The sequence below is a fragment of the Babjeviella inositovora genome, assembly GCF_001661335.1.
Source record: "Babjeviella inositovora NRRL Y-12698 unplaced genomic scaffold BABINscaffold_3, whole genome shotgun sequence".
Lineage (NCBI taxonomy): Eukaryota > Fungi > Ascomycota > Pichiomycetes > Serinales > Babjeviella > Babjeviella inositovora.
Window position 1 is genome coordinate 1021187 of NW_017566840.1, and position 26759 is coordinate 1047945.

The 26759-nt window shown below is 50.0% G+C and overlaps 10 protein-coding genes across 10 annotated transcripts; 6 read left to right on the top strand and 4 right to left on the bottom strand.

The window, feature by feature from the left end:
* Positions 1-486: 486 nt before the first annotated feature.
* Positions 487-2187, top strand: BABINDRAFT_33867 (MATE family efflux transporter; the record flags this gene model as incomplete). Its single annotated transcript, XM_019131657.1, has 1 exon — positions 487-2187. The coding sequence occupies one exon, from the start codon at positions 487-489 to the stop codon at positions 2185-2187; it is 1701 nt and encodes a 566-aa protein (XP_018986656.1).
* Positions 2188-2747: 560 nt separating this feature from the next.
* On the top strand, positions 2748-5271 carry BABINDRAFT_160688 (uncharacterized protein). Its single transcript, XM_019128386.1, has one exon. The coding sequence runs from the start codon at positions 2792-2794 to the stop codon at positions 5075-5077; it is 2286 nt and encodes a 761-aa protein (XP_018986657.1). The 5' UTR covers positions 2748-2791; the 3' UTR covers positions 5078-5271.
* A 306-nt stretch (positions 5272-5577) lies between these two features.
* BABINDRAFT_160689 (uncharacterized protein) lies at positions 5578-6305 on the bottom strand. The gene has a single exon (XM_019128387.1). The coding sequence runs from the start codon at positions 6223-6225 to the stop codon at positions 5668-5670; it is 558 nt and encodes a 185-aa protein (XP_018986658.1). The 5' UTR covers positions 6226-6305; the 3' UTR covers positions 5578-5667.
* Positions 6306-6349: 44 nt separating this feature from the next.
* BABINDRAFT_123078 (uncharacterized protein) lies at positions 6350-7467 on the top strand. Its single transcript, XM_019126952.1, has one exon. It carries the CDS (start codon positions 6478-6480, stop codon positions 7363-7365), a length of 888 nt encoding a protein of 295 aa, XP_018986659.1. The 5' UTR covers positions 6350-6477; the 3' UTR covers positions 7366-7467.
* A 315-nt stretch (positions 7468-7782) lies between these two features.
* ESP1 (separase) lies at positions 7783-8592 on the bottom strand (the record flags this gene model as incomplete). Its single annotated transcript, XM_019131110.1, has 1 exon — positions 7783-8592. A coding segment is annotated over one exon (810 nt), but the record flags the coding sequence as incomplete, so codon positions are not given.
* Positions 8593-13289: 4697 nt separating this feature from the next.
* On the bottom strand, positions 13290-15534 carry BABINDRAFT_160692 (NRAMP family metal ion transporter). Its single transcript, XM_019128388.1, has one exon. It carries the CDS (start codon positions 15315-15317, stop codon positions 13548-13550), a length of 1770 nt encoding a protein of 589 aa, XP_018986661.1. The 5' UTR covers positions 15318-15534; the 3' UTR covers positions 13290-13547.
* A 1009-nt stretch (positions 15535-16543) lies between these two features.
* PPZ1 (salt homeostasis regulator) lies at positions 16544-18075 on the bottom strand (the record flags this gene model as incomplete). Its single annotated transcript, XM_019130774.1, has 2 exons — positions 16544-17494; positions 17647-18075. The coding sequence occupies 2 exons, from the start codon at positions 18073-18075 to the stop codon at positions 16544-16546; spliced, it is 1380 nt and encodes a 459-aa protein (XP_018986662.1).
* Positions 18076-19452: 1377 nt separating this feature from the next.
* On the top strand, positions 19453-20463 carry BABINDRAFT_7141 (uncharacterized protein; the record flags this gene model as incomplete). Its single annotated transcript, XM_019132569.1, has 1 exon — positions 19453-20463. One exon carries the CDS (start codon positions 19453-19455, stop codon positions 20461-20463), a length of 1011 nt encoding a protein of 336 aa, XP_018986663.1.
* Positions 20464-21132: 669 nt separating this feature from the next.
* Positions 21133-23452, top strand: BABINDRAFT_160695 (ferric reductase family protein). Its single transcript, XM_019128389.1, has one exon. It carries the CDS (start codon positions 21277-21279, stop codon positions 23416-23418), a length of 2142 nt encoding a protein of 713 aa, XP_018986664.1. The 5' UTR covers positions 21133-21276; the 3' UTR covers positions 23419-23452.
* Positions 23453-24238: 786 nt separating this feature from the next.
* On the top strand, positions 24239-26322 carry BABINDRAFT_160696 (ferric reductase family protein; the record flags this gene model as incomplete). The annotated part of the gene is made up of 1 exon (XM_019128390.1): positions 24239-26322. A coding segment is annotated over exon 1 (1922 nt), but the record flags the coding sequence as incomplete, so codon positions are not given.
* Positions 26323-26759: the final 437 nt, after the last annotated feature.

Consider the following 26759-nt stretch of genomic DNA (forward strand, 5'->3'; position numbering starts at 1 on the left):
AAAAGTTTGCGCGTAGGGCTGGTCCGGCCAGTTATCCACAACCACCCTCCAATTGTACCACTATCCAATAACGCGTTATCAAATGGAAAACCATTGTCCAGGTCCCAACCACTACACCCCAATGTTGTTCTAGTACCCATGCACCCAGTTGAGTTGCCATATGCGTATGCAAGATGACTCTGACGTACATGAAAGCGTTAGTGCGAAAAAGATCCAACTAACAAATACACGCCCTTCCGTTAAAGGCTTGTCGAGCCGAAAATCCCTATACCGCTTCGCATTATCACACCTTGCAAGATAGTGTTTATCAAAAGTCTGTTTGCATCATTTCTATTTTTTGCAACAGCCACCACTCCATCTGCCAAAGCTACTCTTAGTCCCTGGTACCTACACTCTTGCATAAAGTCACTTTTTGTTGATCCATAGCACGCGCTTTTCTTAGCTTCTTTGAGACAGCCCCCTACCCCTTTTCCAACCCACCTCTCGATGCCGGAATCCCATCAGTTCACACACAGCGCGCGCAGCCGCCGGTCCTCTATTGTCGTCGGCTCATACCGCTCCAGTTTCTTTGACCCCCAGGACAATCTCCTCCACCGGACAGAGCGCAGACCTTCCTCGTCCAGCGTGCTTGTGACCGGGTTTGTGGACCCCGACTTGCTCAACGAGGAGGTCTCCCTCCTTCGTGACAACAACATCAACCTCCCCGCAAGCGTAGAACACCACGGCGCGTTCTACGGCGCGGTTCGCGAAGATGACGCCGCCGCCACGGACGTAGCGGATGCGTGGGAGACATCGGTTGCAGCCCACAAGGTGGTGACATCCACGCGGCGCGAGTTCTACGTGCTTGCCACGTCGGCCTTCCCCCTTATCGTTACCTTTCTCCTCCAGAACTCTCTCACAATGGCCTCCGTCTTCTCCGTAGGCCACATCGGCTCACAAGAGTTGTCAGGGGTCACACTCGCGAGTTTGACCGCCAGTATCACGTGTATCGCAGCCATTCAAGGTCTTGCCACCTGTCTCGACACGTTGTGTCCTGAAGCGTATGGCTCTGGAAACCTCCGGTTGGTTGGCGTCTACTTCCAGCGGTGCACGGCATTGATCCTCACAGCCTATGTGCCGGTAGCACTCCTGTGGTGGATATACGCGGAGCGCGCGTTGGTGTACATCGTTCCGGAAACTGAGGTGGCGATTTTGAGCGCCCGCTACCTCAGGGTCATCTCCCTCGGGATGCCTGGATACATCTTTTTCGAGACAGGCAAGCGCTTTTTGCAGGCGCAGGGAATTTTCAACGCGTCAACCTCCGTGCTTTTTGTCGTCGCACCCCTTAACATTTTGCTCAACTATACGCTTGTGTGGAGCCCCGCCTTCGGCATAGGCTATATCGGCGCGCCAGTTGCCGTTGCCATCAGTTACTGGGCCATGGCCATTGGTCTCCTTGTCTTTACCGTCACCACTAAGAGCGCCATCAACCCTCTCAAGTGCTGGGGCGGTTTCTCGCTCGACGAGTGCTTCCGCAAGTGGTCCGTGTTGTTCGGACTTGCGCTCCCGGGTGTGGTTATGATCGAGGCCGAGTTCCTCGCGTTCGAGTGTCTCACGCTCATGGCGTCGCATCTCGGCAGCGCCAACTTGGCAGCCCAGTCAATTATTGCCACCCTCACCTCCCTTGGTTACCAAATTCCCTTCTCCGTCTCCGTCGCAAGCGCCACGCGCACGGCCAACTTCATCGGCTCTGGCATGCCGCAGTCTGCTGCCAAGACAGTGTCAGTGTCTATTCTCTTTGGCGTTGCAATCTCCATCGCCAATGTGGCACTCTTCTACTTCGGCCGCGGCTTTATCCCGCACTTGTTCACAAATGACTCCGAGGTTGCGCAGATCGTCAAGGATCTTTTGCCGCTTATCGCAGTCCTCGAGTTCTTTGACGCATTGGCGACCGTCTCTGGTGGCTGCTTGCGCGGCGAGGGCATGCAGAAGATCGGCTCGTGGCTCAATCTCGCGGGGTATTACCTCATCGGTATCCCCTTGGTTGTGCTCTTCACCTTCCGCTGGGGTTGGGGCTTGTACGGCTTGTGGGTCGGTATTTTGATCGGCTTGGCCTTGATTGGCAGTCTCCTGGTCTGGTTCGCCGTCACCGCAAATATGAACGAGCTCGTGGCGAGGGCAAGAAGTCGCAATGAGAACAGTGTATAGGGTAATAGCCTGTCGAAACAATGACGGTGTCGGCTAGAAAAACATCAAAGTTTTACTCTCAAGTTATAATCAGCCGTTCCAGAGGGAATTTCCGTATCCTGTAGTTTGGGACAATGGATTGGTAGGACAAGAATTTTAGAGTGTGGGAATAGGCATGAGCTAAGTCTAATATTGGAAGAAATGGGGATTATAGTCCCAACCACTGGCAACATGTCGAGCTAAAGGCAAGTCCGTAGTTGTACGGATGTATATAGCTCTTGTACGTAGGATATTAAATCTCCGTCATTCATCTCAGAGTAAGGTGGACCCTTCAATTCTAATCACATAGGGGTAGAATTCTGAAGGGAATTATGTGTAGCAGATACACCAACATTACAACAAACGTTTTGATGGATATCGGTAGAGTCTCAAGACCTCCGCATTATACCGTGTGTGCAGGACACCTTTTTCTCAACTGATGATTTCGCTGGCAGTCCAGTCTCGACCTGCAGGTCGTGTGCACTCCGGCAAGTTAAACCGCATAGCTAAAAGCGACGTGCCCGCAAGATCCGATTTGCATCTCCTCTCACTCATCCCTCCCCTTTCCTCTATATCGAGCGTTAGAATGCAACCACAAGCTGCTTCTACGGTACCCGGGCCTCTGGAACCGCTCACGCCGCCAATTCCAGTACCTGTGGCGGCAACACCACCCGCCGCGCTCCTTCCATCCCATTCGCTGATCGATCTGATCGCTTTCCTCGTCATCTTTCTCTGTTTTCCATCCCCTGTTTCGTGTATTGTTTTGGGACTCCACGCGCTCTCCGCGTCATCTCGTGCCGTGGTAGCGCGCCTCTTCTCGCGTCTCCTCCACAAAGACTCGGAGCTCTTCATTCACCCCGGCGACTTTCTCTACATCTTCCACCACTACCGCCTCTCCGCGGCCTTTCTCTTCTTCACACACCTTGCGATTGCGTTCGTTCTTGCATATTGTTTCCCTGTCTCGCTCAAGGTTGTGCATTTGTTTGCGCACGCGCTCGCGGCATCCACGCTCGCGGGCTCGCCGAAACGCAACACCTTCGTGAATGCGCTCCTCAGCTCCGCCGTCATCCTCGCGCTCGATCAGGGCTACAAGTACCTCTGTGAGCTGCTAAATATCCACTTTGGCATGGATTTTGCGCCCCATACCAGCCTCCTCCGCAGCACCAGCCTACGGATCTCCGCCGCGCTCCCTCAGCACCGAGACTGGTACCGTGGCCACTGCTTGCTCTATCTCACCAACGTGGTACGGTCAGCCTTGGCCGTGCACACCATCTTGCTCTGCATTTCTCCACTCCTCAAGAACATTTTTCTCCTCCAGGGCTACACCAAGACCCTCGACCAGCTCGCCAGCATCGCCCCAGACTACCCCATCAACAAGTACTCAGCGTCCTACAAGCTCCGTGCCGGCGTATCGGCTGAACCCGCTCCTCCTGTCGACGTCGAGCCCCAAACCACGGTCGTTGTCCATGTCTCGCCCAAAATCGCCAGCTCTCACAATGTGCTCTCGATCGCGCGGGAAAGCCCCGTGGCAAGTGCAGAACTGCTTCCAGCAGCTTTTCCGGAAACGGCCGAGCCACTCCCCGCGTCTGACCTCTCCCTGCTGGGCTCTGTTGTCTCGTCTAACTTCTACAACTATTGCATGACGTCCCTCTCCGACGCCAAGCGCAAGAAGGATCTCAAATGGGTCCAGCCGCTCTGGTCGTTGATCGCGACCGCGCGTGCGATGTACGGCTGCAACGACGTCTACTCCGGCGAGATCCACACCGCCTCTGACACCGCGCTCGTGCCGGTGTACGACAACGACGCGTTTGCCGCGTTCGTATCCACCGGCTATTACAGTGACACAACCTTGCGCAACTCACGTGGGTTCGTCAACTACATCGGCGAGACGGCCGTCGGGTTCCTCCTCCCAGGCTGTGTCTTTGACGATGGCATCTCCGTCAAGGTCAACGGTGTGATGTGGTACCAGGTGCGCGAGGCCACGTGCAGGAGTGACGGTGTCTGGGACACGCTTGTGCTCGTGAGCGGGCTCACGCCGTTGTCGCAGTACGATATCGAGCTTTATATCTACGACACGGAAGAGGTTCTCTCCAGTAACATTGTATCCACGACCCACAACACCACCACGGTGTCGCAGTCCAAGATGACGTCGCCGCTCATCACGCTCCAGGAGTCGCTCATCACCACAAACGAGAACCTCACGCGCGAAAAGACCAAGGTGCGCAAGACCCGCAAGGAGATTACCAAAAAGGTGAGCGTGTTGAAGAAGGAGATCGAGACGCTTCGGGCCGGTTTGGATAACAACCAGACGGATGCAACGGGGTCGGCAGATAACCGAAACTGGCGCAAGCTTGTGTCGTTGCGTGCGAACGTGTCTCAGGTCCAGGACGAGAACAAGAGCATAGAGGAGGATGTATCGCGGGTGATCGAGGAGGAGAGTGAGGCCAGCGAACGGTATCTCGAGGAGAAGCGCCGCTTTGAGGCTGAGATCCGCACGTTGCGCGCGTTCCACAAGGGCTTTACGGACGAAGTGGCCCAGTTGGAGCGCCAGGCGGCGGCGGTGAGCCAGGATCTCGCCAGTTTGGACGCCAAGAAGGAGAAATTCACCGCCAAGGCTGCAAAAATCAGCGCCGACTTGCAAAAGATCTTGCGCGACCTTGAGGAGCTCAAGTCGAAGGATATCAGTCGAAGGATAGACATGCGCACGGCGAGGGCGCTGAGGCGCGATGAATTGATCCAAGAGTTTGTGCTGGAGATTAAAAGGCTTGAGAATGCCATCGAGAGCCAGGGATACGGGGGTTACTCCGCAAACCCGACCACGTCGTTGCTTGAGAGCAGCAATGCGGGCTTTGCCGGTTTTGGTCAGTACTAGTATTTATGGTGTATTATGGTTTTTTGGAAAAATGCGTAGGGGACAGCTCAGGGTTGGAAGAGTGTTTTGGTTATTATAGAAGAAAATAAGTTAAGGTTCAGAAATGGAATGGAGCTTATAAAATTTCCCTTCGACAAAACATCTATGACCGATAAAAGATGTGATTTTAGAGAGAAGTGAGAGATAAATGATTGACCTTAGGTCGAACTGTAATCAGATAGGCATGAGATAAGTATACGGTTCTCAGTGGTAGAGATGAGGGTTCAAATCCAACCTTTCGACAGATAGGTCGTTCGGGTCTTGTAACTATCGGGGAGATTTTGTGATGCGGCCAAGCACTCTGCTATACTCAATGGCAACAGATCAGTAGCGTGGACCTTATCAAACCGGTTGAATCTTTACCGGAAATGGATTCATGTTGGTCAAGGTTAGCATCTCGTTCCAGGACAGCAGGGAATATCCCCACCCCTTTTCGCCTAAGCTCCAAATCTACCAAACCTGTACTATTACGATCTCTATTTCTATTTTGTATATACATGGAAGGGTCTCTTGGTTGGAGAATTTCATAAGCCTGGCAAAGGTAGTTTTCACTACTTCTGCTCAACCAACCTTTCGCCAATAATGTGGAACCCACGGTTGAAAAAGAGTAACCCTCCGGTCTTGTTCTTATCGTGAAACGCTTCGTGGCATTTAATATCCTGGACTTCACCCACCCAAATCTCGTGGTCACCGACGGTAAACACCTCCTTCTTACGACAAATGAAGATTCGCTCCGAATGGCTCAACACCGGGATATTCTCCGGCCCCAGCTCAAACGCCAACTCCCAATCCTTGCCCTCTACAAGATGCTTGAATGGCGCGGTTTTCTCGAACTGATGGGTAACCTTGTTCCGCTTTACACCATTGCTGAACAATCGCGCGAGCTCCACCGACTTTTGCGTGGGGGGTAGCAAGTGGATGGCAAAGGTCTCGTGGCTGTGGAGCTGGTGCGACGTGAATGACGGCAAGTGGAGGTTAAACTGAATAAGCGGTGGATCCGCGGAAAGCGAACACACAGATGATATTGTCATTCCGTGGAACGTGTTGGGATCGGCCCTGCCTGCAAACGGCGCTGTGAGAATCATCGCTAAGCTGTTAGTAGCGTTCATCGGTGACCACGGGCGTACTCACCTTGAGATCCAATTCGGGAAAAGCTCTCTTTAAAGACATTACTCGTAGAGACATGTCGTCTGAAACAGTGCGATATCATACAGAATGAGTATCAAGCGAGACCAAGCCATTGCTACTTATAGTTGCCAAAATCCTGGCCGATATTAATACCGAGATAGTGCGGCTGAAAGATCTAATTTCGCTGAATTAAATATTTCAGCGAAAACCGGTGCGGCTCACTGAAAATTGGCATGAGACTTTTGAGGGCCATCCGGACCTCTTGGAGATATTCCGGGGCTGGTATGGCGTTTCGATCGAAGGTACTCATATTGCCGCTCGGTTCCCGTTTTGTCTCTACGTACAAACCCAAAGCTCCTGCCTGTGTCTCGCCGCTTGTGAGCAGGGGCGACAAATGGTCCAGGAAACCGCCAAAACTCCACCCGTCTGCACGGGTTGATCGTTGTTATCCCGATATAAAAGCCAATCCCTTTGCAAGACCGCTTTTGTCTCCTCCACGGTTTGATACCCTTTCTCGGAGAAAGATCCCCCGAGATTTCATGTTGCCCATGGCAGTAGTGCAGGGCGAGTCAACGAAGGCCTATCTCATGCCATTCTTTGAAGAGGCTCATGTGCGATCATATGCCCCAAATAAACGGCAGATGGTTCGGGATACACTTAACGCTGTTTCGGGAAAGAAAAACAACTGGAAGGTCTTTCTACCGATGAAGGTCAAGTTGAACAAGGACTCTATGGGGGCGTATGACTACGCGGTCAAAGAGGATATGGAAGTTATTGTCCATGAATACTACAAAGCGAAAGTGATGAGGATGGTGGAATCACTTGTGGCCACGGGGTCATTGCAGAAGGCGTTGTTTGGTACGATTTCTGCCTCTGACAAGCGAGAGTTCGCTGTGTTGGCCTTTGGAGATGTCCCTGCAGTGTCGTTTACCGAGATACGGGGAAAGCGGGTGGCTCATATTGGGGTTGAAAGAATGTGTGGAGGGGATGTGGAACTTGTGGAGTTTTTAAAATTGCATTTCCTAGCTGACCGAGAAGGACCGGTGTTCTTGAAACTAAATAAAGCCACCGGGAAGCTTGTGGCGATGATGGTGCGGTTTTCCAACTACAACGAGATATAAGTTGGAAAGAGTATCAGAGACTGGTCTGGGTATATTTCAGTCATTCGATATGTAAACATATAGTATGACAGGAAAGTGGGGTCAAACCTATGGATTCAATAAATGGATGACTTCGGGGAGGTCTGGGTTTGAGTTTAGGATTCCGGTATTGAAGACGCGACAGCTTGGGTATATCTCAACCCCTTGGACGTGACTAGGAGACTCAATGCTTAAAAAGTTTGCACAAAGACTTGCTGGTGTACCAGCTAGAGCTGGCTACGGCTACCTTATTAAAAGCCTTCTGTATATGCTTCAACACCGGCATACGAACAGATACCCAGACTATTGTTTAGCTTCAAATCACGTTTATTACATCAAGCTTCAAATCCTATATACCACGGACAAATCTCAATGATCTAATCTTTGTCACACCAAGGACAACGGCAACCCGTAAACAATTGGGGCGGCACCGTTGAGGAACCTCAACTTGCACACGTCTCGGCTTTGGCAGACCGCTTCACAGATGTTGGCCCTGACCGGATGAGATCCCCGGACAAGCCCCCACTTTTCAAAAAGCGAGAGACTAAACGTGTCGATATCTTTGTCTGTGACATCCCACAAATTCACTAACACCATAGGACAGCCTCCGGCGAGGTAGTTGTAAACAGTGCCATGGGGCTCTAACAACGACGCGGTGGTTAACGCACCGGAGGAGCATCCGATAAGAAGGCTGGGGGCGATTCTGGGCTGCCTCTTGAGCGTCTGGGACGAGATATACTGGTCCCCCGAGCCATGACCCAAGTACAAGAAAACATCAGCCTTCGCCAAAAGATGTGAGAATTCCGCCTCGCTGGGCCTTCTGCCCACAATTCCGTCCCCGATTTCCTCAAACAAGCCGCTGAAATTGTCCTCCGTGCGGTTCAAATCGCCCCCAGGGTTGAGAACGTATCCACATTTTTCCCTGGAGACCATCAACGGATGTTGGAGCTGCTCCTCGAGCACGTGCAACGACTGCATTCGGGAGACAGACCGGTTCCGCAAGCACGGCATGGACTCCCACGGAAAAGACACACACGATTTTCCCACAATAAGCACGGTGTGGCCATCCGCGGGGGAGGCATCGCGGTGATAGGCCATCAACAAACTCTCAATGTCGACATAAATGCCGTCAATATTGAGTTCGTCGTAGGCGTTCAGTTCGCCGTGAAACAGAAGAATATCCAACACAAAGTAGATGAGGTCTTCCAAACACGTAGAAGATTTGAGGTCCGCGGGGTTGCCAAGTTTGACAAACAACTCCAAGACCATGTCAGAGAGTTGGACAAGGGGCACTGCCTCATTACCTGAGCTTCTGTCCTCCTTTCTAACAGCGCTCCTGGTTTGGTTTTTGTCCTCCTTTCTAACGGTGCTCCTGGCTTGGTTTCTGTCACCCCTGGCTTCACATTTTCTTGGCCTCCCTCGCGACGGAAGATACAGCCCCAACACCTTGGCAAAGCCTGCCTTAAACACCTGAAACCTTTCTTGGTCAACGGCATCGGTGAACATCCCTTTGAACCCACCAAACCAGCATGTTTCTGTCTCCGCAAGAAGGCTTTCCAACCGCACGTCCAACTCAAACCGCTTCCGCCACCATTTCTCCCTGGCCTCACGGCTGGTCATCTGCGCTTTGTCCACCTTGGTTGTTGCGTCACTTTCGCGGATGATCGACGTAAGCTCAGCAAGGGCATCTGGGAACGATATTGCGTGTTCGCAGGGGTCGCGCTGAGAGTGACGGCTCAAAGGAAGACGGGCAAAGAACGGTTTGTCGATCCTGGTCACAAGAAGATCGCCCAGAGGACAGAGGTCGATAGAAAGGACCTGCCAGTTGGCAGGAATGCTGAGCAGCTCCGATGGGTATCCAAGCTCGGGAGCCGAGCCCATGAGGGGGTACATCGGGCTGTCATCGGTGCACTTGGAAAGCGCTCTCTCGTAGGCAAGGGGGAGGTATCTTGAAACCTCGGCCCAATAAAGCGTGTCCCTGATTGTTTGTAGATCTGGGCTCAGAAGCGCGCAGAGGCCGGACACCACCCGTGCCAAAGTGTATTTCACGTCGTGGAGCTCGTAGACGGCACCATACCGAAAAGCCTCCTGGCTGCAATCCATGAGAAGCTCCTTGGCGGTGCACAAGTTTCCAATGTCCTCCAGGGAGATAGCTGCCGAGGTGGATGGGAAGAAGAGGACAGACTCGTTCATGGTGGAGAGGATAGGGTCCGAGGCAACGGAACGGGCAGCCACTGCAAGTGAGTGCTTGGCTTCGAGAATGTTGCTCAACACAAGATCGTGAACGCGGTAGGGGTTGACCGTATGCTCCACCTTTTCCCCCGCGCGCACGAGTTTCGTGAGGGCATCAATTTGCAACTTCATGCTGGCGTACAAGCTCCCGTCATCAAGGCGCAAGCGGCAAATCTCAAGAATGGCGGAGTTGAGGGAGGCTTGAGAAAGGCTGGGGGTGTGATCAACGGAGTCAGCAGAAACAATCCCTTCTTTGGGCATTTCGACGAGCTCCCTGGGGTCTCCCTTAGAATCTCTCGGGTAAAACCCCTGGAGCATCTCCTTCATCAACTCGTCGTACTCCCCCTTCCCTGTAAATAGCAGATACACATAGTTCGTGTAGTTATGGCACATTTCCAACCCACTGTGAACAAAACTAAACTCGTTGTAATATTCATTGGCCACTTTCAACTGACACTCGGCCGTTTCAAGCTCTCCGATGAAGAGATAGTGCTCCGCTAGCCGGTAGTAGCCTTCACACTTGGCGGCAGCGCAGTCGCTGGCGTCAGTCACCTTCATAAGCTGGGTGTGGTAGAAGTGACAATCGCGCGTGAGACCCATCTCGGTGTAGAGGCTGGTCAAAAATGCCAACCCGCGGGTCAACGTCTGGAGGAGCTGCCACTTCATCCGGATATACGCCGGTCTGGGGATGCTAGTGCTCGTGGGCAACTTCTTTAACACCGATTGGACCAACTTCAAGGCCTTTTTTGCGTTCACCACGGCTGAAATCCTGTCCGCCTCCGCGTGGTTCAAGTGAGACATGAGCAACTGGAACTGAACGAGAAGGGAGAGGATGTTGAACTTGGCCAAGACACTGGGGGTCTTTGCGGGCTCGTTAAGGGCTTGCAAGAGCGGAAGGAGTCGTTCAGCGGTTTCCCACGCTCTGGCAATGTTTCCTGTAACCAAGCAGTGCTCTAATTGCAAGAGCTGAAAACTGGCAAAGGTTGGGGTATTCAGTGGGATGAGAAGATTTGAAAGCTCCTGGAGGTGGTTGCCCGCGCGTTTAGGAAAGAGCAAAGCGAGGTTGGCTCGGACTCGGGTTTCCAAGCTAAAGGCAGACGTGTTGTTAATATCGTTTCGAAGGTCATGGGAGTCGTCCTTTGCCGCAATAACAATCCTTCTATCCCCACCACTGCCGTCACGGGCAGCTCTGAAGACATCCAAAACATGGATCGCATATGCATCCAACCCCTGAAACTCAAAGTACGCCACCATGCTCCGCAAAATCTCCACCTCCATGTCCCAACAAACCCAATACACCGGCCCGCTGATCCAGTGGAGGTACAACTCCAACGCGGTTCCTAGATACTCTTGGTTGAACAGCTCGTTAATGCTCGCCTGAAGATACAACCCTGCAAGTACCAATGGCGCATACTGCTCGATACAGCTCTCCAGGAAATCATCATCAGCCTCAAACGGCACAAACTCCACGCCGTTGGTGTTGAAGTAGTGGTAGAGCGCGAAAAGACGAAGTCCGGTGTCTTGAACGTCCATCCGGAGAAACAAAGTGTTGACCATCGCCGACTTGCGGCCTTCTGGAACCGTCTGCTCGATAATCGCCGCGGTAAGCACAAACACAAGAACCTTGAGGCGGTCGCTGAGGGATACTGGCATCTGGACTCCGGAGAAACAGATCTTGGTAAGCATCTGGCGGATGAGCCGGAAGTCCGCACAGACGGTGTAGAGCGCCATAAAGTCAGGGAGAAGGGTATCGGTGTAGGTGAGGAAGCGGACCAAGACGGCAAACGCAGTAGTAAAGTCCTTTCTGTTGAGCAATCCGGAGGCTATCTTCTCCGTCATTGTCCTTAGGGAAAGGTGGTCAGAGGAAATGGAGGGGTTTGCGTCACAGATGGTGTATTCCCAATCAAGTGCGTGGGTCCAGAACTGCCCTTCGGGCGCTTTTCCGCCAAAATTGTAGTACAACTTGGCGATGTTATGGAGCCTGGAGTACTGTTTTGCCTGTAAAAACGCCGCCGCGGCCAAGGAAAGAACTTTAGAGATGTATACCGAGTCCTGGGGAGAAGCGAGTGTGGTTTTGGATATTTCAACCATGGCAACGTCGTAAACCGCCAGTGGGTGGTCTTTGTAGTATGTGAGGATAGCAACGTATATCTGGCGAATGTTCTGGATGGATTCTGGGTGAGATCGGGCCACTTCGGCAATGTTTCGCATGGCCTTGACCACCATGGGGGTATCATCGCTCCGAGGGATGCCAGACCTAAACACGTCAAGCGTTGCCTTGAGGATGGTCGAGCTGACCTCTTTGGTTGATCTCAATTGCTTTAATACAGCAGCAACATCTCCCTGGCTCAAATCCGGATGGATACCCACGGTTCCGGAAAACTCTCCGAACGCTTTGGTGATTTTGGCAACTCTCTCGTCCCTAGAAAGGCTAGGACACGCACGTAATGTGCTGCTAAGGATATCAGCACAGGACGTATAGATTTGCTTGCCAAACTCCGCTGCATTCAGGGAGAAGGCGCTGGATAAATCGTTCAATGTTTGTTCAGAACGGCAGAACCTGACGGATAAGAGAAGGAGAGCGATTTTTGACACTGGGGAACTGGTCATCAGGCCGTAGTTATAACACAGCTTGGCTAGGACTGCGCCCTTCTTCTGTGCGGCGGCCGCGGGTAGCTGATCAAGCCAGTGACAAAAGCTGGAGCCAGGGGAGACACAGGCAATGAAATCAGCAGCGGAGATTACCTTTTTGCGGCCAAGGAGCAGCTGCGTACAGAGCTGGAGAAAGAGAATGTATAGGGAGACCACCACGTTGATTGTGTCGGGGTCCGAAACTGGTTCCATCCCCCGGATTATTCGTTTGGGGTCGAAAGAAGGCTCAGTAGATCTGACATCAATAGAGCACTCGGTGGATCTTTTGAGGGGTGAGGTTTCGGTAGATCTACTATCAACAGCAGTCTCTATTACTCTTCCCCCTTCATTGGCACCCTTCAATTCCAAGAAAAGACTCCACACCTGATCCAAACCTATCAGAAACTGCTTGGACGCAAGACACTTGATCACAAGACTGAGCTGGGCCTTCCATGTTTCGATCAGCGCTGACTCCAGTGCCTTCGCCCAGCTGTCGATGCGATACGCGAGATGGATTGTGCGTAATATTGCAGCTGTTTCTTCCGTCCGTTTGGTTTCAAGGCTCTGGAGCTCCCGCAGGCTATGGAGTACCACATTTCTGGCTAGTTGTACAACATCGGAGGCCACATGGCTGGTGTTCAACTCTGAATCGCTATGGCACCCTAGCGCCTGTCTGTGTCTGAGAAAGTGAGCAAACCTTGGTTCTAGCAGTGAGAACGGTGTATCCGGTTTGAAAGCGAATGTCTGCATTGGGCACGAGTTGTCCAGAAGCAATTGTGAAGTGTAGTGTAAGATGAATAATGTGAGATGTTTTAGTGGCACAGATCCAGATGTTAGAAATTTGAAAATAGTAAACAGAGTGTGTGCAGGATGTCTCACTTGAGATGAGATGTTGGGGGGATTGGTTTTTTTTTTCGGTTAATGAAAATTATTGGAATAATTTCTGTTTAAGCTCTGAATCTGGTCGTGGGCCAATATTTAATCCAAGTGTGCGTATTGTATTTGGGAGTTTTCATGTTACCACATCTATGTATCTGACAATGCTATCTTATATATGGATATTCCCCCGAATAAATGTGCCAAAGGAAATTTTAATTACTTTTTTACATCCTTCGACAGATGATGTCACATAAATATTCTCACGTACCTAATCTATAAAACTAAACCCTTCAAGAGTCGGTTTTTGATACCGTAAACTCAGAGCTATCCTGCTGAAGTCCATGCTCTGCTATCCTGCTGAAACCTATGCTCTGCGATTCAGGCAATGCAGCCCTTTGCAGTGTTTCTCGGTAAATCCTGGTTTACCAGATCATGTCACCAATTAAATAAAGATTCAACACCGTGATAAACACCCAGGTGATAATCGCGGCACACTTCGTGACTTTGCCGTTACTCATGTCCACATACTGCTCTGGTGAGGCGAATTCAAGAGGAGAGGCAAGACTCAGCGGCGAGTCCATCGCTGCGAGCTCAATCTCAAATTCGCGCTCAGACGGCCGGTACTGATCACACCCCCCACTCACATTCACCCTCATGATATCGCTGGAACACGTAAAGTAAACCAACGGGGCGCTCACAAATGGCAACAACAAACTCAACACCACCTGACTGACGTTCAAAACATTCGCCAAGCCTCTCCGCCCGGCAATCATCGTGAGGACCAAGCACGGCAAAACGGCAATCGACCGGGTGAGCAACCGTCTAATCACCGGGTTCATCGTCCAGGTGAGAAAGCCCTCGCTGATCATCTGGCCCGAAAGCGTCACCACAATCCCTGCGGATTGGCCGGAGAAAAGTAAGGCGAGCGCAAAGATCTTCCCGGCCAGCGGAGAGAGGTGGTCGCGGAGAAGCTCGTAGATCGAGAACAAGTCGGCAGAGTCGTCCGCATCCGGCGGCTTCCCGGCATTTTTCGGGTCGTAGAGAAGCGCCCCGGCGATAATCAAGATGCTCGCGTTGACGAATAGCGCCACGGTGAACAAACTGACAAGGAGCTCGATGATGGAGTACGACATTGTTTCGTTAATTGCCTCGAGCGACGGTCTGTACCCGTCGTCGTCCTCATCTTCGAAGCTCTGGCGAGACTCCTCGTCCATAGCGGCGGAGGGGTCGATGTAGTTGCCGTTTTTGATGTCGTAGTCCTTTAACCTGGGCTGAACGACGCCCAGTCCAAGGTACAATGAGTGGGGCATGACGGTCGCCCCGAGAATCGCAAGCGAGAGGTACAAGCCGTCGTCACGGAAGCTCTTTTTGTGGGGGAGAAACCCCTCCATCACATCCTTAAAAACAATGACGTCGGAGGCTTTGTCAAGCTCCACTGCGAAACAGACGACCGTCGCGGCAACAAGAATCGTCACGAGCCCCTCGAAGATCCGGACGACAAATAGCGGGCCTTTGGGGCGGTAGAAGAAGAGGATGATCATTACGTCGAGAATGGTAACGAGAACCCCAGCGTAGAGCGGAAGCCCAAAAAGAATATTGAGCGCGATGGCGGTGCCAACAACTTCGGCGAGGTCCGTGGCGATAATTGCAAGCTCCGCGAGGATATATGTTGCCATGTTGAGGCGGGGCGGGAGGTGTGCACGGCAGTTCTGGGCGAGGTTGAGGCCAGTGACGCAGCCGAGCTTTGTGCAGAGAATCTGGAGGAACGCCGCAAGGAAGTTGGAGAGGAGGATCGTGAAGAGGAGCTTGTATTCGAGGACGGAGCCGCCGGCGACACTGGCGGAGTAATTACCGGGGTCGATGAACGAGACGGAGACCATGATCCCGGGACCGAGAAATTTCATGTACTTGATGGCGACCCGAAGGGTCCGCAGGAAAAGAGAAGGGCTATCAGGCGGCAGACTGGGCAAGAGGCCGAGCAAGCTAGCCCGCCCTTCGCCCAGGCTTTGTCGCGAATGCTGCGGTGACGACGGGAGCGTATCTAGCGGCGAAACATCCATGCGACTATTTGAATTCCTCCGTAAATTTTGTGACGACTTTCTGTTATTGATTTCCGTGTTGGAGTGCATCCTGTCGAGGTCCTTCACAGGAAGCTTTTTGTATGGATTTCGGTCCAACTTTGCAAAATTCATTGTGTGTTAAAATGAAAGACCAAACAGGCTACTGTGGGTGTTGAGTTGATGTGATAGATGAGTAGAAACGAGATGTAGGATAGGAGCTAATAGTCTCAAGTAGCCGGTAGAAAGAGTGTATAAAATGAAGGCGGGTTGTAGAAGGGAAACAAAATGTAAAGAGTGAAATGGAAAAGTGGTATAGGTATGGTGTTTTGCAGTGTCTTCCCCAGGCTGACTGACAGCCGGCCTACGTGTCTGAAAATAAAACCCCGGGAGGGGAGAAAAACTCGCGTGGCCGACTTTGCCCGCGAATAAGTCCGGTGCCACGTAGCGTGCGCCCATTAATCCGAGCGCGTCACCATTTATCCGGCGTGGAGGTGAAAAAGATGTGATGCGTGTTAACAGTTCGTACTTATCCAAACGCCGCAGCCCTGGTTGTGCTTTATTTCAGCATGGCTGCTAACCATATTCATTATACGGGTACTATTCCCTTGTCATTTGACAAGCTCTATTATTCAAGTGTCTGTCATATCCGTGTTATTCCTCGTATTTTTCTGGGTAAGGCTGCTAAACTTTCACGGGTGGCACACAGCCCCGATGGTACATTAGCTAAAATGAAGGACAATAGACTAACGATTCAAAAAAGAGTAGATTTCCGCCGTGTAACGAACCCCTCGACGGTGCCGTTGCTCTACAATTGTTGGTATAAAATACACGTGTACTTAACGGAGATATATACATGTATAAGGGGGATGTGTAGCACATCAAAAAGGCGGATAAATCGGCTGAGATAAATAGTGAGAATAGTCATGAAGTGAAGGAAAAAAAATAGATATAAAAAATATAACCGAACGAGTATGGGAAGTGTACAGTAGGGAATCAAGTTGATTTTGAATGTAATCGGCTCCGGAGGTTAAACGGGGACGTTAACTTGTTTCTAGAGAAGTGAAATAGGTGGTGGACTGGCGAAACGGATGGGGCGAAAAACAAACTATCTGTTAGGAGAGGATGGCAAGTGAGACCAAGGCATTTGTTTATAAAGGAATAGCATTGAGATGAGAATCTAGCCAGTTTGCTAAAAAAAATTCCCAACAAAAACTGTAAGGGTTAGGAGAACCAGAAAAGAAAGCCAAATTCGCAGTAAGAAATCTCAAATGTAGACCCCTAGAGGTTTGTCTGTGAAAGGCCTCAAACACAAGCAGGCCAATCGGCATTTCAAAGGATCTAATTTGTGTTTCCTGGTTCTATGGGTTTCCCGCTGAAAACGATGCGGCCCTCCTTTCATGCTTCCCCTTCTTCATCTCCTGCTTTAACGCCACGCTATCCAACGGATCTAACAACTCAAACGAGCACAACAACCCGTCACTCACACTCATCACAGCACCCCAGTTGTCAAATTCGCCGCAATAGTTCGGCGCGCTAAACACCGTCACTAACGACCGATCGTTAAAAAACTCATACCCGTCTTCCACCACCATGTGCGCACGACAAACCAAATCAAAGCTGAATTTTGACAAAAATTTGTTGATCGCCACCTTCGAAAACACATAGCTAACCCCGCGCTCGTTGTCCTCCCACTCATTGGTAGTATCGGCAGGGTCCGACCACAACAAATCGTTGAGCAAGCCAAAGTCGGGCACGTCCGTCGGTCTAGCAATGTTGCGGATCTCGTCCATAGAGTTGAGCACCGGTGAAAGGCCGCCGTGCACACAAAATATCTTCTGGGCGACAGTGGCCGCGATAGGCAACGTATTGAACGTGTCGATAAAGATCTTCCACGTTTTGATGTTTGTCCGTCTCTTGCACTCATCGTAGAACCCGTAGACACGCGTTACGTTCGCACACTCATGGTTCCCGCGCAAAAGAAAAAAGTTCTCGGGGTACTTGATCTTGTAACAGAGAAGTAACAAGATGGTTTCCAAGGACTGCTTGCCCCTGTCGACATAGTCCCCGAGGAAGAGGTAGTTGGCGGCCGGGGGAAAGCCGCACTTGGTAAAGATCCGGATCAAATCGCTGTACTGGCCGTGCACATCGCCGACAATCTTGACGGGCGGGGTCAACTCTAGCAACGGCGGCTGGCTGAGAAAGATTTCACGGGCCTTGGCGCAGATCGTGGCGATCTCAGAGAGCTTTAAGCAGAGATTTTTGGTTCGCTTTCCGGAGTAGCCCGCGTCCAAGAGGCGTTGGATGAGGTCCTCGATGTCGATCGACCCCGGCAGCGTCGGTGGAAGCGGTGTGGCACCCACTGTGAGCTCATCCACTGCTTCGGAGGTGGAGAGCGCGTTCAACTGCTGCTCTCGTTTCAAAAACGACGCGTCTAGACGGCCCAAGCTGCCGCTGCTGTTACTGCGGCTGTTCTTCCGTGAATGGAAGCCGAGCCGGTGATGAGTGACGCTGCGCCGCCAGGGGTCACAGGGCGCGGCAAGTCCGTGTCGGTGTTACGCCGCAACAAGATCGGCTCTTTGGGCTGCATCTGCTGCATCGACGGGGGCAACGCCCCGGTAGTGGTGGTGTCGTTCTGCGAGAGAGTGGGTCCGGTCGTGACGCTATGATTGATCGGCTCGAACGCGAAAGAGTTCTTGCGCGAGACGATGGGGGTGTGTGGTGCCGTGGGCCCATCGTTGGCTGTGCGGAAGGAGGACGCATCGCTGTCATTTTTGCCGAGTGAGATGCGCGAGCGGATCAGCTTGGACGACTTGGCAGAGTTGGACGTGTCCGTGCGGATGAACGCCGGCGCCTTGCCTCGATCTTTGGGTTTGGAGGTATTGTTACCCATTAGGAGTGTCTGGAGGAGGGATAAGCTAGGTTACGGAATGGACCGGAGAAACGTTCAAAACCGTGGTGTTTAAAGGAAGCGTCAATGTGGAAACCTTTGCTAAGAAATCGTTGAGAATAAAGGCAGCCGTCAAATCCGTGGATATCCGATACGGTGTTGAGCCAATCTATCGTTTGGTGTGAAGGGGTATTCTACCGATTGATGGGATGTTAATATTACGCTAGAGCAGCGATGAAAATGCTTTTGATAGTCGTATTTGACAATCGAGATTCTCTTGAGTCGCCCTGGTATTGGAGACACTGAGAGTTCTGGCGGCAATCTATATGTGCGATGGGGGCAAAACTTTCGGCGGAAGCAAAAGCGAACGTGAATATGAGGGCTGTGTTGGTATCTAGGCTTAGACGAAACGGCGTATGGTGGAAAGAAAGATAGAGCAAAGAGTGTCTACGTTTCGTTTTTCTAAGCGCTTGCAAATTGCGCTATCGGGACGACGAAAAAGAGTCTGAACCTTGGCGTGCAGGATAGGGGGCAAACATATGGCACGCCAATGATGGTAATACATTGGTAGATGATATCCTAGAATAGATATTCGAGGTCAGACGGGTATTCTCCAGAGAAGACTCCTGAGTAGTAAAAAAAAAATATGTGGTTGGGATTGGGTTTAAAGTATAAGGGTGCGGGTAACGAACAGGATGAGTGGTGCCCCGGAGAAATGAATGGCTACTGAAAAGCAGAGCCGGAGCGGCTGATCCATGGAATTCCTTTGGGTGTCAGTTTTTACAACTGGCCTGCTTCTTGATTCCAGTCTGGATCAAGATGTGAATATAAGAAAAAGTGAGTAAGAGCCCGTCAAGATAGACAATTGGCATTTTCGAAAACGCGAATTGCCAAGGCAAATGCATAAATAGTTTATGGTTGACAGCTCCTAACTGGTGGATTTATCAAATTTTATAAACGACAAGTATAGATCCCGGGAGATTTGCTAGTTAATCTACAAATAGTTGCAGTGATCACTATAATAGACCGGTTAACGGATGGGTGGGGTTGGGTAATGTGTTCACCCAGCTGACAAGCACGACTTTAAAGAATTTCGCGTAAACGAAAAAGATCAGCTCTGCAAGCAGATAGATTTTTGTTTAGTGTTGGTAGCTTTATAGTTATTTTACCTGGTACTAATTGAATTTTATATCATTCATTGTTCTGCCAAAATACGCCACTCGCAGCGTTTCATCAACTCGCACCACTCGTTGGTTTGTTTCGCGCATTCCCCTTGAGTCGCGATCCTCAACCTTTAAACACTCGAAGTTACCCCATCGACCGTTGCATCAATACTCCATATTTCTACACACATCACACATCCCTTCTCTCTAATCATCTATGTCATTCCTGAAGATCTCCCTCCATCCTTTGGTGATGTTGAACATGACGGACCACCTCGTGCGCCGCCACGCCGCGGGACAATTCCTGACTACCCACCCGGAGGCCGGGGTTTTGCTAGGGACTTTCTCCGCTGAAACACTCACTGCTATCACATCCTTTGAATTGATGAATTCGGAAACGCTAGATCTTGTGTTTCTCTACGAGCGGTTTGCCCAGTTTCAGGTGATACATCCAACCCTCAGGATCGTGGGCTTCTACCAGTTTGTCCCTGGTGACACCACTTTGGCGCCAAATCTGGTCACCGCTGACCTTTTCGCCCAGCTTCTGAGGGTGACACCGGACCTAGCCTGTCTCTTGTTTAGCACATCCATTATCAGAGACATCCAGGAGCAATCATACAGACCTGAAGCCTCTCCTATGACCGGTTTTAAGTCGGTAAACGCTGTGTTCCAACCGGTGGAAGTGACCATTGAGAGCTCTGCGGTGGAAAAAGTCAGCGTGGATACGATCTTGAACATGGAGAAGCACCAGGCGCAGGACGGAGTAAACACCAATATAAAGTCGTTGAAGTTGCAAAACCAGTCGCAGGGCTATGCGGTGAAATTGCTACAGGAGAAAGTGGCGGTGATTCTCTCGTATATTGAGAGGGTGGGTCGCCATCCAGGGCTTTTGACGGCCAACCCCGCACATTTCCAGACGTTGCGTGAAATCAACGCTCTCACGCTGAAGCTCCGACTTATTTTACTGAACTCGGACACGGCGCTTTTAGCCGAGTTGGATAAGAGGGAGGTGGACGCTAACATGGCTGCTCTTTTGTCGTTGGTCCTCACCCAGGTTGGTCAGGTCGACCATTTGAACAGTCTCACCACCAAGCTCTTCATGAAGTCCAAGTACGCCGAGAAGTTGCAGGTCAAGTTCCAGCTCGAGAACAGCACCCAGCCAGGGCCGTCCTTCGGAAGCAAGTCCTGGTTTGTAGAGAGGTTGAGTAAGAGCCACTGGAAGAGCTAGTTGCGTGTGGTACAATCGAGGTTACTGTCAATGGAGTTCGTATTTAGAAGTCTAAGATTTAGCTCTCAAGAGTGGTCCTCGACTGCATTGGGCTAGGAATTATGTCAATTCACAAAGTCACATCCAAAAAGAGTAGATGGATTTTTTTTTTATTTTTTATTTTTTTTTGTACCTTGTTTAGAATTAGGTCAGAAATCGCTCTAGGTCCAAGACTATTTTACCGGGGCTGTACATACAATGTCAAACTTGGAATAAGAGATGTAATATACCAGGTTTTTTTTTTTTATTCCATGGCAACTAGGGATTTTGTTAATATCCTAGTTTTATTATTCACCTTGAGAGCAGGCTTTCAATGAAATTGGAAACTGTCTGGAAGCTCTAAAGCAAATTCTTACTTTTGAAGTGAAAAATGGAAAAACTTACGATTTAAAGGTTATATTTGCTCAATACCCCGATGGGGACGATTTTAACCCCCCTCTTATAATCAGAATCTTCCGGTTGGCTGAGCAATGGTGTATCACTTAGGGTTCGAATGTCTAACGCTGCAAATGCAGCTCGGTGCTCAGCCGTGCATGCAGAGTGGCCAACCTGAGCAAATAACGCCCGCATACGGCATAAACAAGAAACCTGAATTTCCTCTTCTAGTAGGACGAGTAGTTTTTTTTCTAACTGGGGTATCTTCACCTCAGGTGCCAAGTCCAACTGGGGTATCTCCACCTCAGGTGCCAAGTCTAACTAGGCTTTAATCGACTATATAAATGTGAGGGGAGCCCCGTGTGCAAATATGGCCCTACCTGTCCACCGTTCCCAACTATGGTTAAACTCAGATCTCTTCTCACCCTAGCAGTCGCCTCTCTCGCAGTTGTTGAGGGTAACTATCACATCTACACCCATCAAGAGTATGCTGTAATGGCGTGCTCGGGTGTTATCGAAAAAACCACCACCTTTTGTCCCGCAGTCGCTGGCATGGGTCACCACATGCACTCCCTGATGCCTAGCTGCTACTGCACTAACGTTGTCGAAATGGGGTCTCTTTTAATCTGTTTGCACCAAATGGGCTATTACAACTTGGCCATGGTGAAATACCTTACCAAAAAATGCTACCCGAACCACATACCCGCCGCCACCGATGCCCTGTTCTTTGATGGGGTGTATCAGAATGCCACCCAGTACGTCATCACCCCGGAAGAGACGTTGAACGCAAGCCTTGTCACCTACTCTCCTATTTATGTCCGTGCCACTAACGTCACCACCTATTATGAAGCCTACTACAATAGATGGTCCAACTTTACCTTGTCGCTCAACTTGGGTGCTGGGTTCTTTGCCCTCTTTGCGGCCTACATGATAATCTCTGGTATCGGTAACTGGTCGCTTATTCTCTTCCCCGGATTAGTGAGTAAGATGAACGGTCCTGTGTCCAAGCGCTTTAGGGCGTTGGTATCCTTGCCGGCAACGTTCCGCAAGGACAAGAACGTCCCTTTGAAGTTTTGGGGCGTCCCGGTCGGCTACATCCCAACAAGACTGGAATCGATTGTCATTGCTCTTCTCTGGGTCTATCTGATATTGGCATGTGCCTTTGGCTACCACAGTGTTAGTGGTAATCCGTACTGGTCCAGGCCCATGGGTGAAATCAGTCGATACATTTCTGACAGGTCTGGGATCTTGGCGCTTTTCATGTACCCTTTGGTGGTTTTGTTTGCCGGGCGAAACAACTTTCTTATCTACCTAACCCGGTGGAGTTTTGCAAGGTTCAACACCTACCACAGACACATCTCGAGAATCTTTTTTGCCTTCTCGCTTGTCCATAGCATCGGCATGACGATTTATGCTTTCTCGTACCCCACCGCCAGATACGCTAGCTGGATGAGGGATCCTTTCATCACTTGGGGCGCCGTTGCTACCGTTGCCATGGGTGTGATGCTAGCTCAAGGGGTGATTCTCTTAAGAAGAAAATCCTATGAATCTTTTTTGATTATCCATATTGTTTTGGCAGTGTTTGTTTTGATTGGCTGCCACTACCATATTGCACTGTATGGATACCAGGGGTTTACCTGGTCAGTTGTGGGTATTTGGGCGTTCGATAGAGTTGTGAGATGGATCCGTATGGCGGGGTTTGAATTCCAAGAGGCTACTGTGACGTTGAAAGCGGCTGATACTTTGAAGGTTACAGTTCCGAATCCAACGACCTGGAAGTGCCAGCCGGGTCAGTATGCGTTTATCTCGTTCATGAAGCCGTCGAGTTTCTGGCAGTCTCATCCATTTACTGTGATTTGTGAATCAGAGAGTGAGCTCAGTTTCGCCATCAAAATCAAAGGCGGCGTGACCAATGGGTTGTACAAGCATTTGATAACTATGCCAGCTCACACTGCGAAAATCAAGGTTGCGATCGACGGTCCGTATGGATTCTCCTCTCCGGCTCACAAATACAACCAGTCATTGTTGATGGCCTCTGGTCACGGTATCCCAGGTTTGTATGACCATGCCATGCGCTTGGCCAACACCAAGCATTCGGTCAAGTTGATCTGGATCATCAGAGACTATAAATCAATCTCCTGGATGCTCGAGGAGATGCAGAAGTTGAGAGAAACCAAAGTGGAGACTGTGATATATGTAACCAGACCTAACGAGGTGTTGGACTCTCCTTTGGGAAGCTCCGACTCCAGAGTTTCGTTCTCAGACAAGGATGAGGGCGGCAAAGCTGAAACTTCGAACCAATTGAGAGTGAACTCCGTTGACCAGATTCAGAAGGATTTGCCACACGTTTCCTTTAGAGAGGGTAGACCGGATATTGATTGTATCGTGAAGGAGGAGATTACCCTGGCACATGGAACCTTGGCTGTAGTTGCCTGTGGCCATGACAGTATGGTGGACTCAGTGAGATGTGGAGTGGTGGCCAACTTGACTAAATCAAAGCATCGTGTCGATTACTTTGAAGAATTACAAGCATGGGCTTGATTGTATATAGGATTGATTTATATAAATTCCGGATAACCTTTCACATCAAGTATAAAGATGCGTACGTTTTTGGTACCGCTAGCCCTCGATGCTAGCAAAACCAAGTGCGAAGCCATTCCCAACTGTTCATTGCGCTACACCAAACCCATATTAGTTTGTCACTGGCGGAAAATAACAATTCAGCCAATGAGACTCGACTTATAGTGCTGTAGTCAAAGCTGGTACCGTTATCGCCGAAAGTAAAAGGGGTGCAGATGGTTATTTCCAAGTGATTGTGTCACCCCTCATGCAGCAAAGTGGGGCTATTGTAAGTTTTTTGGGTACAGGTAATAACTCCTAGAGCATGCGGACCTCGCATATTATTTTGCATTCAATTTTTTTCTTTTATCGAATAAGGGAGAGGCACAAGCTTATGGGGTGATCACCGGATCGAGTCATGTTTGTCTGTTTCATCGTTTCCTTAGGGTCTAACGGGAAATAAAGGGTTGCGTTCAGCCGTAGTCATAGGCCCTGTTCGGAGATTACTAACTTGCATAACGGAGGAGATATCGAGTTTTATCTAAAGCATCAGTGAGAAGGAGATATCGATATTTGCTCGATCTGCGATCGAGCGCAAGGAGATATCGGGCTCGCTCTTGCTTATGGTTGGGTTATGTAATGACTCTGTTTGGCCAGTTGGTATACTAGTCCACTGGACCGAGCAGGGAGCGGTCTAGCCCTCCAGAGCGGAATCACCCACCGTGAATTCAATGCGACCTAATCCACAGTTGCATATTTCCCTACACGGCGTGCATGCAAGCCTTACTTTAGCAGATCCTTTCTCCTTTAGTCTCCTCAGAAACACGTGAATTCTCCCTCTAACAAGAGATTGGGAATGCTTGTTTCACAAGCATTTTTATGCCTGGCTTCAGACAAGCTATATAAGGGCCTTCTGGACCCGGTTTGAAGTAATGGTTTTGGTTCATCTTCAACACTTGCATCTATGGTTAAACTCCAATCCATTCTCGGCTTAGCCATTGCTTCTGTTTCACTTGTGGAGGGTTACCACAAGTACTCCCACCAAGAGTACGCCGTTATGGCGTGTTCGGGTATTATTGAGGCCACAACTACTTATTGTATTAAGGATTCTGAGGACGAGGACGAGGAGGAAAGTATCTGCTACTGCACCAGTGTCATAGAGATGGGATCTCTTTTAATCTGTTTGCACGATATGAATTACTATGATTCTGCCACAATAAAACTTCTTGCCAAAAAATGTTCATCCAGCTATCCGGGAACCACCTTAGATGCCGAGTTCTTTAATGGTGTGTACCAAAACGCCACGCAGTTTGCCATCACTCCTGCAACCACGTTGAATGCGACCCTCCTTAGCTATTCCCCTATTTATGTCAGTCCCCAGAACGTCACCAAGTATTACGACACGTACTATAACTTTCTGTTCAACTACACTTTGTCACTTAACTTGGGTGCTGGGTTCTTCGCCCTCTTTACCGCTTTCATGGTAATCTCCGGTATCGGTAACTGGTCGCTTATTCTCTTCCCCGGCTTGGTGGGTAAGATGAACGGTCCTGTGTCCAAGCGCTTTAGAGCGTTGGTATCCTTACCAGCAACGTTCCGCAAAGATAATAACGTCCCTTTGAAGTTTTGGGGCGTCCCGATCGGCTACATCCCAACAAGACTGGAATCGATTGCCATTGCTCTTCTTTGGATCTATCTGATATTGTCCTGCTCTATTGGTTTCCATCACGTTAAAGGTAACGTTTACTGGGACAAGACACTGGGTGAAATCAGCCGATACATTGCCGATCGGTCTGGGATGTTGGCTGTTTTTATTTACCCTTTGGTGATTTTGTTGGCCGGGAGGAATAACTTTCTTATCTACCTTACCCGGTGGAGTTTCGCTCGCTTCAATACCTACCACAGACACATGTCGAGAATGTTTTTCTTCTACGTCATCATACACAGCATTGCCATGACAATTTACACGTTCGTATCATCCACGGAGTCCATGTATGCTAGTTGGATGGCGGATCCATTTATAACTTGGGGCATTGTTTCGACAGTTGCGATGGGGGTTATTTTAGGACAAGGGATACTCTTCTTGAGAAGAAGATCCTACGAAGCGTTCTTGATGCTCCATATCGTGTTGGCCATCGTCGCTTTGGTCGGATGTCACTACCACATTAAGCCTATGGGGTACCTGGAGTTTACATATACAGTTGTGGGTGTTTGGGTATTTGATAGAGTGATTAGATGGATCCGTATGGCCAGATATGGGCTTAAGGAAGCTACCGTGACGTTGAAGGCGGGTGAAACTTTGAAGGTTACCGTTCCTAAACCAACCAGCTGGAACTGTGGACCAGGTCAGTATGCGTTTGTCTCGTTCATGATGCCATCGTGTTTCTGGCAGTCTCATCCATTTACTGTGATATCTGAGTCAGATACCGAGCTCAGTTTCGCCATCAAAATCAAGGGAGGCATTACCCATGGGTTGTACAAGCTTTTAGCTCCGTTACCTGGCCAAACCACGACAATCAAGGTTGCGATCGACGGTCCATATGGATTCTCCTCTCCGGCTCACAAATACAACCAGTCATTGTTGATGGCCTCTGGTCACGGTATCCCAGGTTTGTATGACCATGCCATGCGCTTGGCCAACACCAAGCATTCGGTCAAGTTGATCTGGATCATCAGAGACTACAATTCAATCTCCTGGATGCTCGAGGAAATGCAGAAGTTGAGAGGAACCAAGGTGGAGACTGTGATATATGTAACCAGACCTAACGAGGTGTTGGACTCTCCTTTGGGAAGCTCCGACTCCAGAGTTTCGTTCTCGGACAAGGATGAAAAGACAAATCTTTCATTCGAACCTGAGATGATGGATGCTAAAAGTATTAAAGAGAATTTGTCGCATATTTCCTTCAAAGAGGGTAGGCCAGATATTGTGGTTATGCTCGAGGAGGAAATTACTCTGGCTCACGGAACTTTGGCGGTTGTGGCTTGTGGCCACGATAGCATGGTTGACTCGGTCAGGTATGGGGTTACGAAAAATTTGACTTGCTCAAACCATCGGGTTGACTACTTCGAGGAGTTACAAACCTGGGCATGAGCTTTTGCTTATAGCTCTCGAGCCTTTGCGTTGGATTGCTACCTGCCATGCTAGACGAGTAAAATAGCCCCAAAATTCTCTGGATTGTCCAGATAGCGTAGCCAAAATTCAGTATTGTGTATTAAGCTTTAGTATATGATTTTCCCAAAATTCGAGGTAGATAAGTTGAGGCAATACTTCGATCTGGCCCAGCTCAGATTGCATAAATGCCTTATCATATACCAGAACTAAA

Coding starts and splice junctions, on each gene's coding strand:
- BABINDRAFT_160688 (XM_019128386.1), top strand. CDS start 2,792: ATGCAACCACAAGCTGCTTCTACGGTACCCGGGCCTCTGGAACCGCTC.
- BABINDRAFT_160689 (XM_019128387.1), bottom strand. CDS start 6,225: ATGAACGCTACTAACAGCTTAGCGATGATTCTCACAGCGCCGTTTGCA.
- BABINDRAFT_123078 (XM_019126952.1), top strand. CDS start 6,478: ATGAGACTTTTGAGGGCCATCCGGACCTCTTGGAGATATTCCGGGGCT.
- BABINDRAFT_160692 (XM_019128388.1), bottom strand. CDS start 15,317: ATGAATTTTGCAAAGTTGGACCGAAATCCATACAAAAAGCTTCCTGTG.
- BABINDRAFT_160695 (XM_019128389.1), top strand. CDS start 21,277: ATGGTTAAACTCAGATCTCTTCTCACCCTAGCAGTCGCCTCTCTCGCA.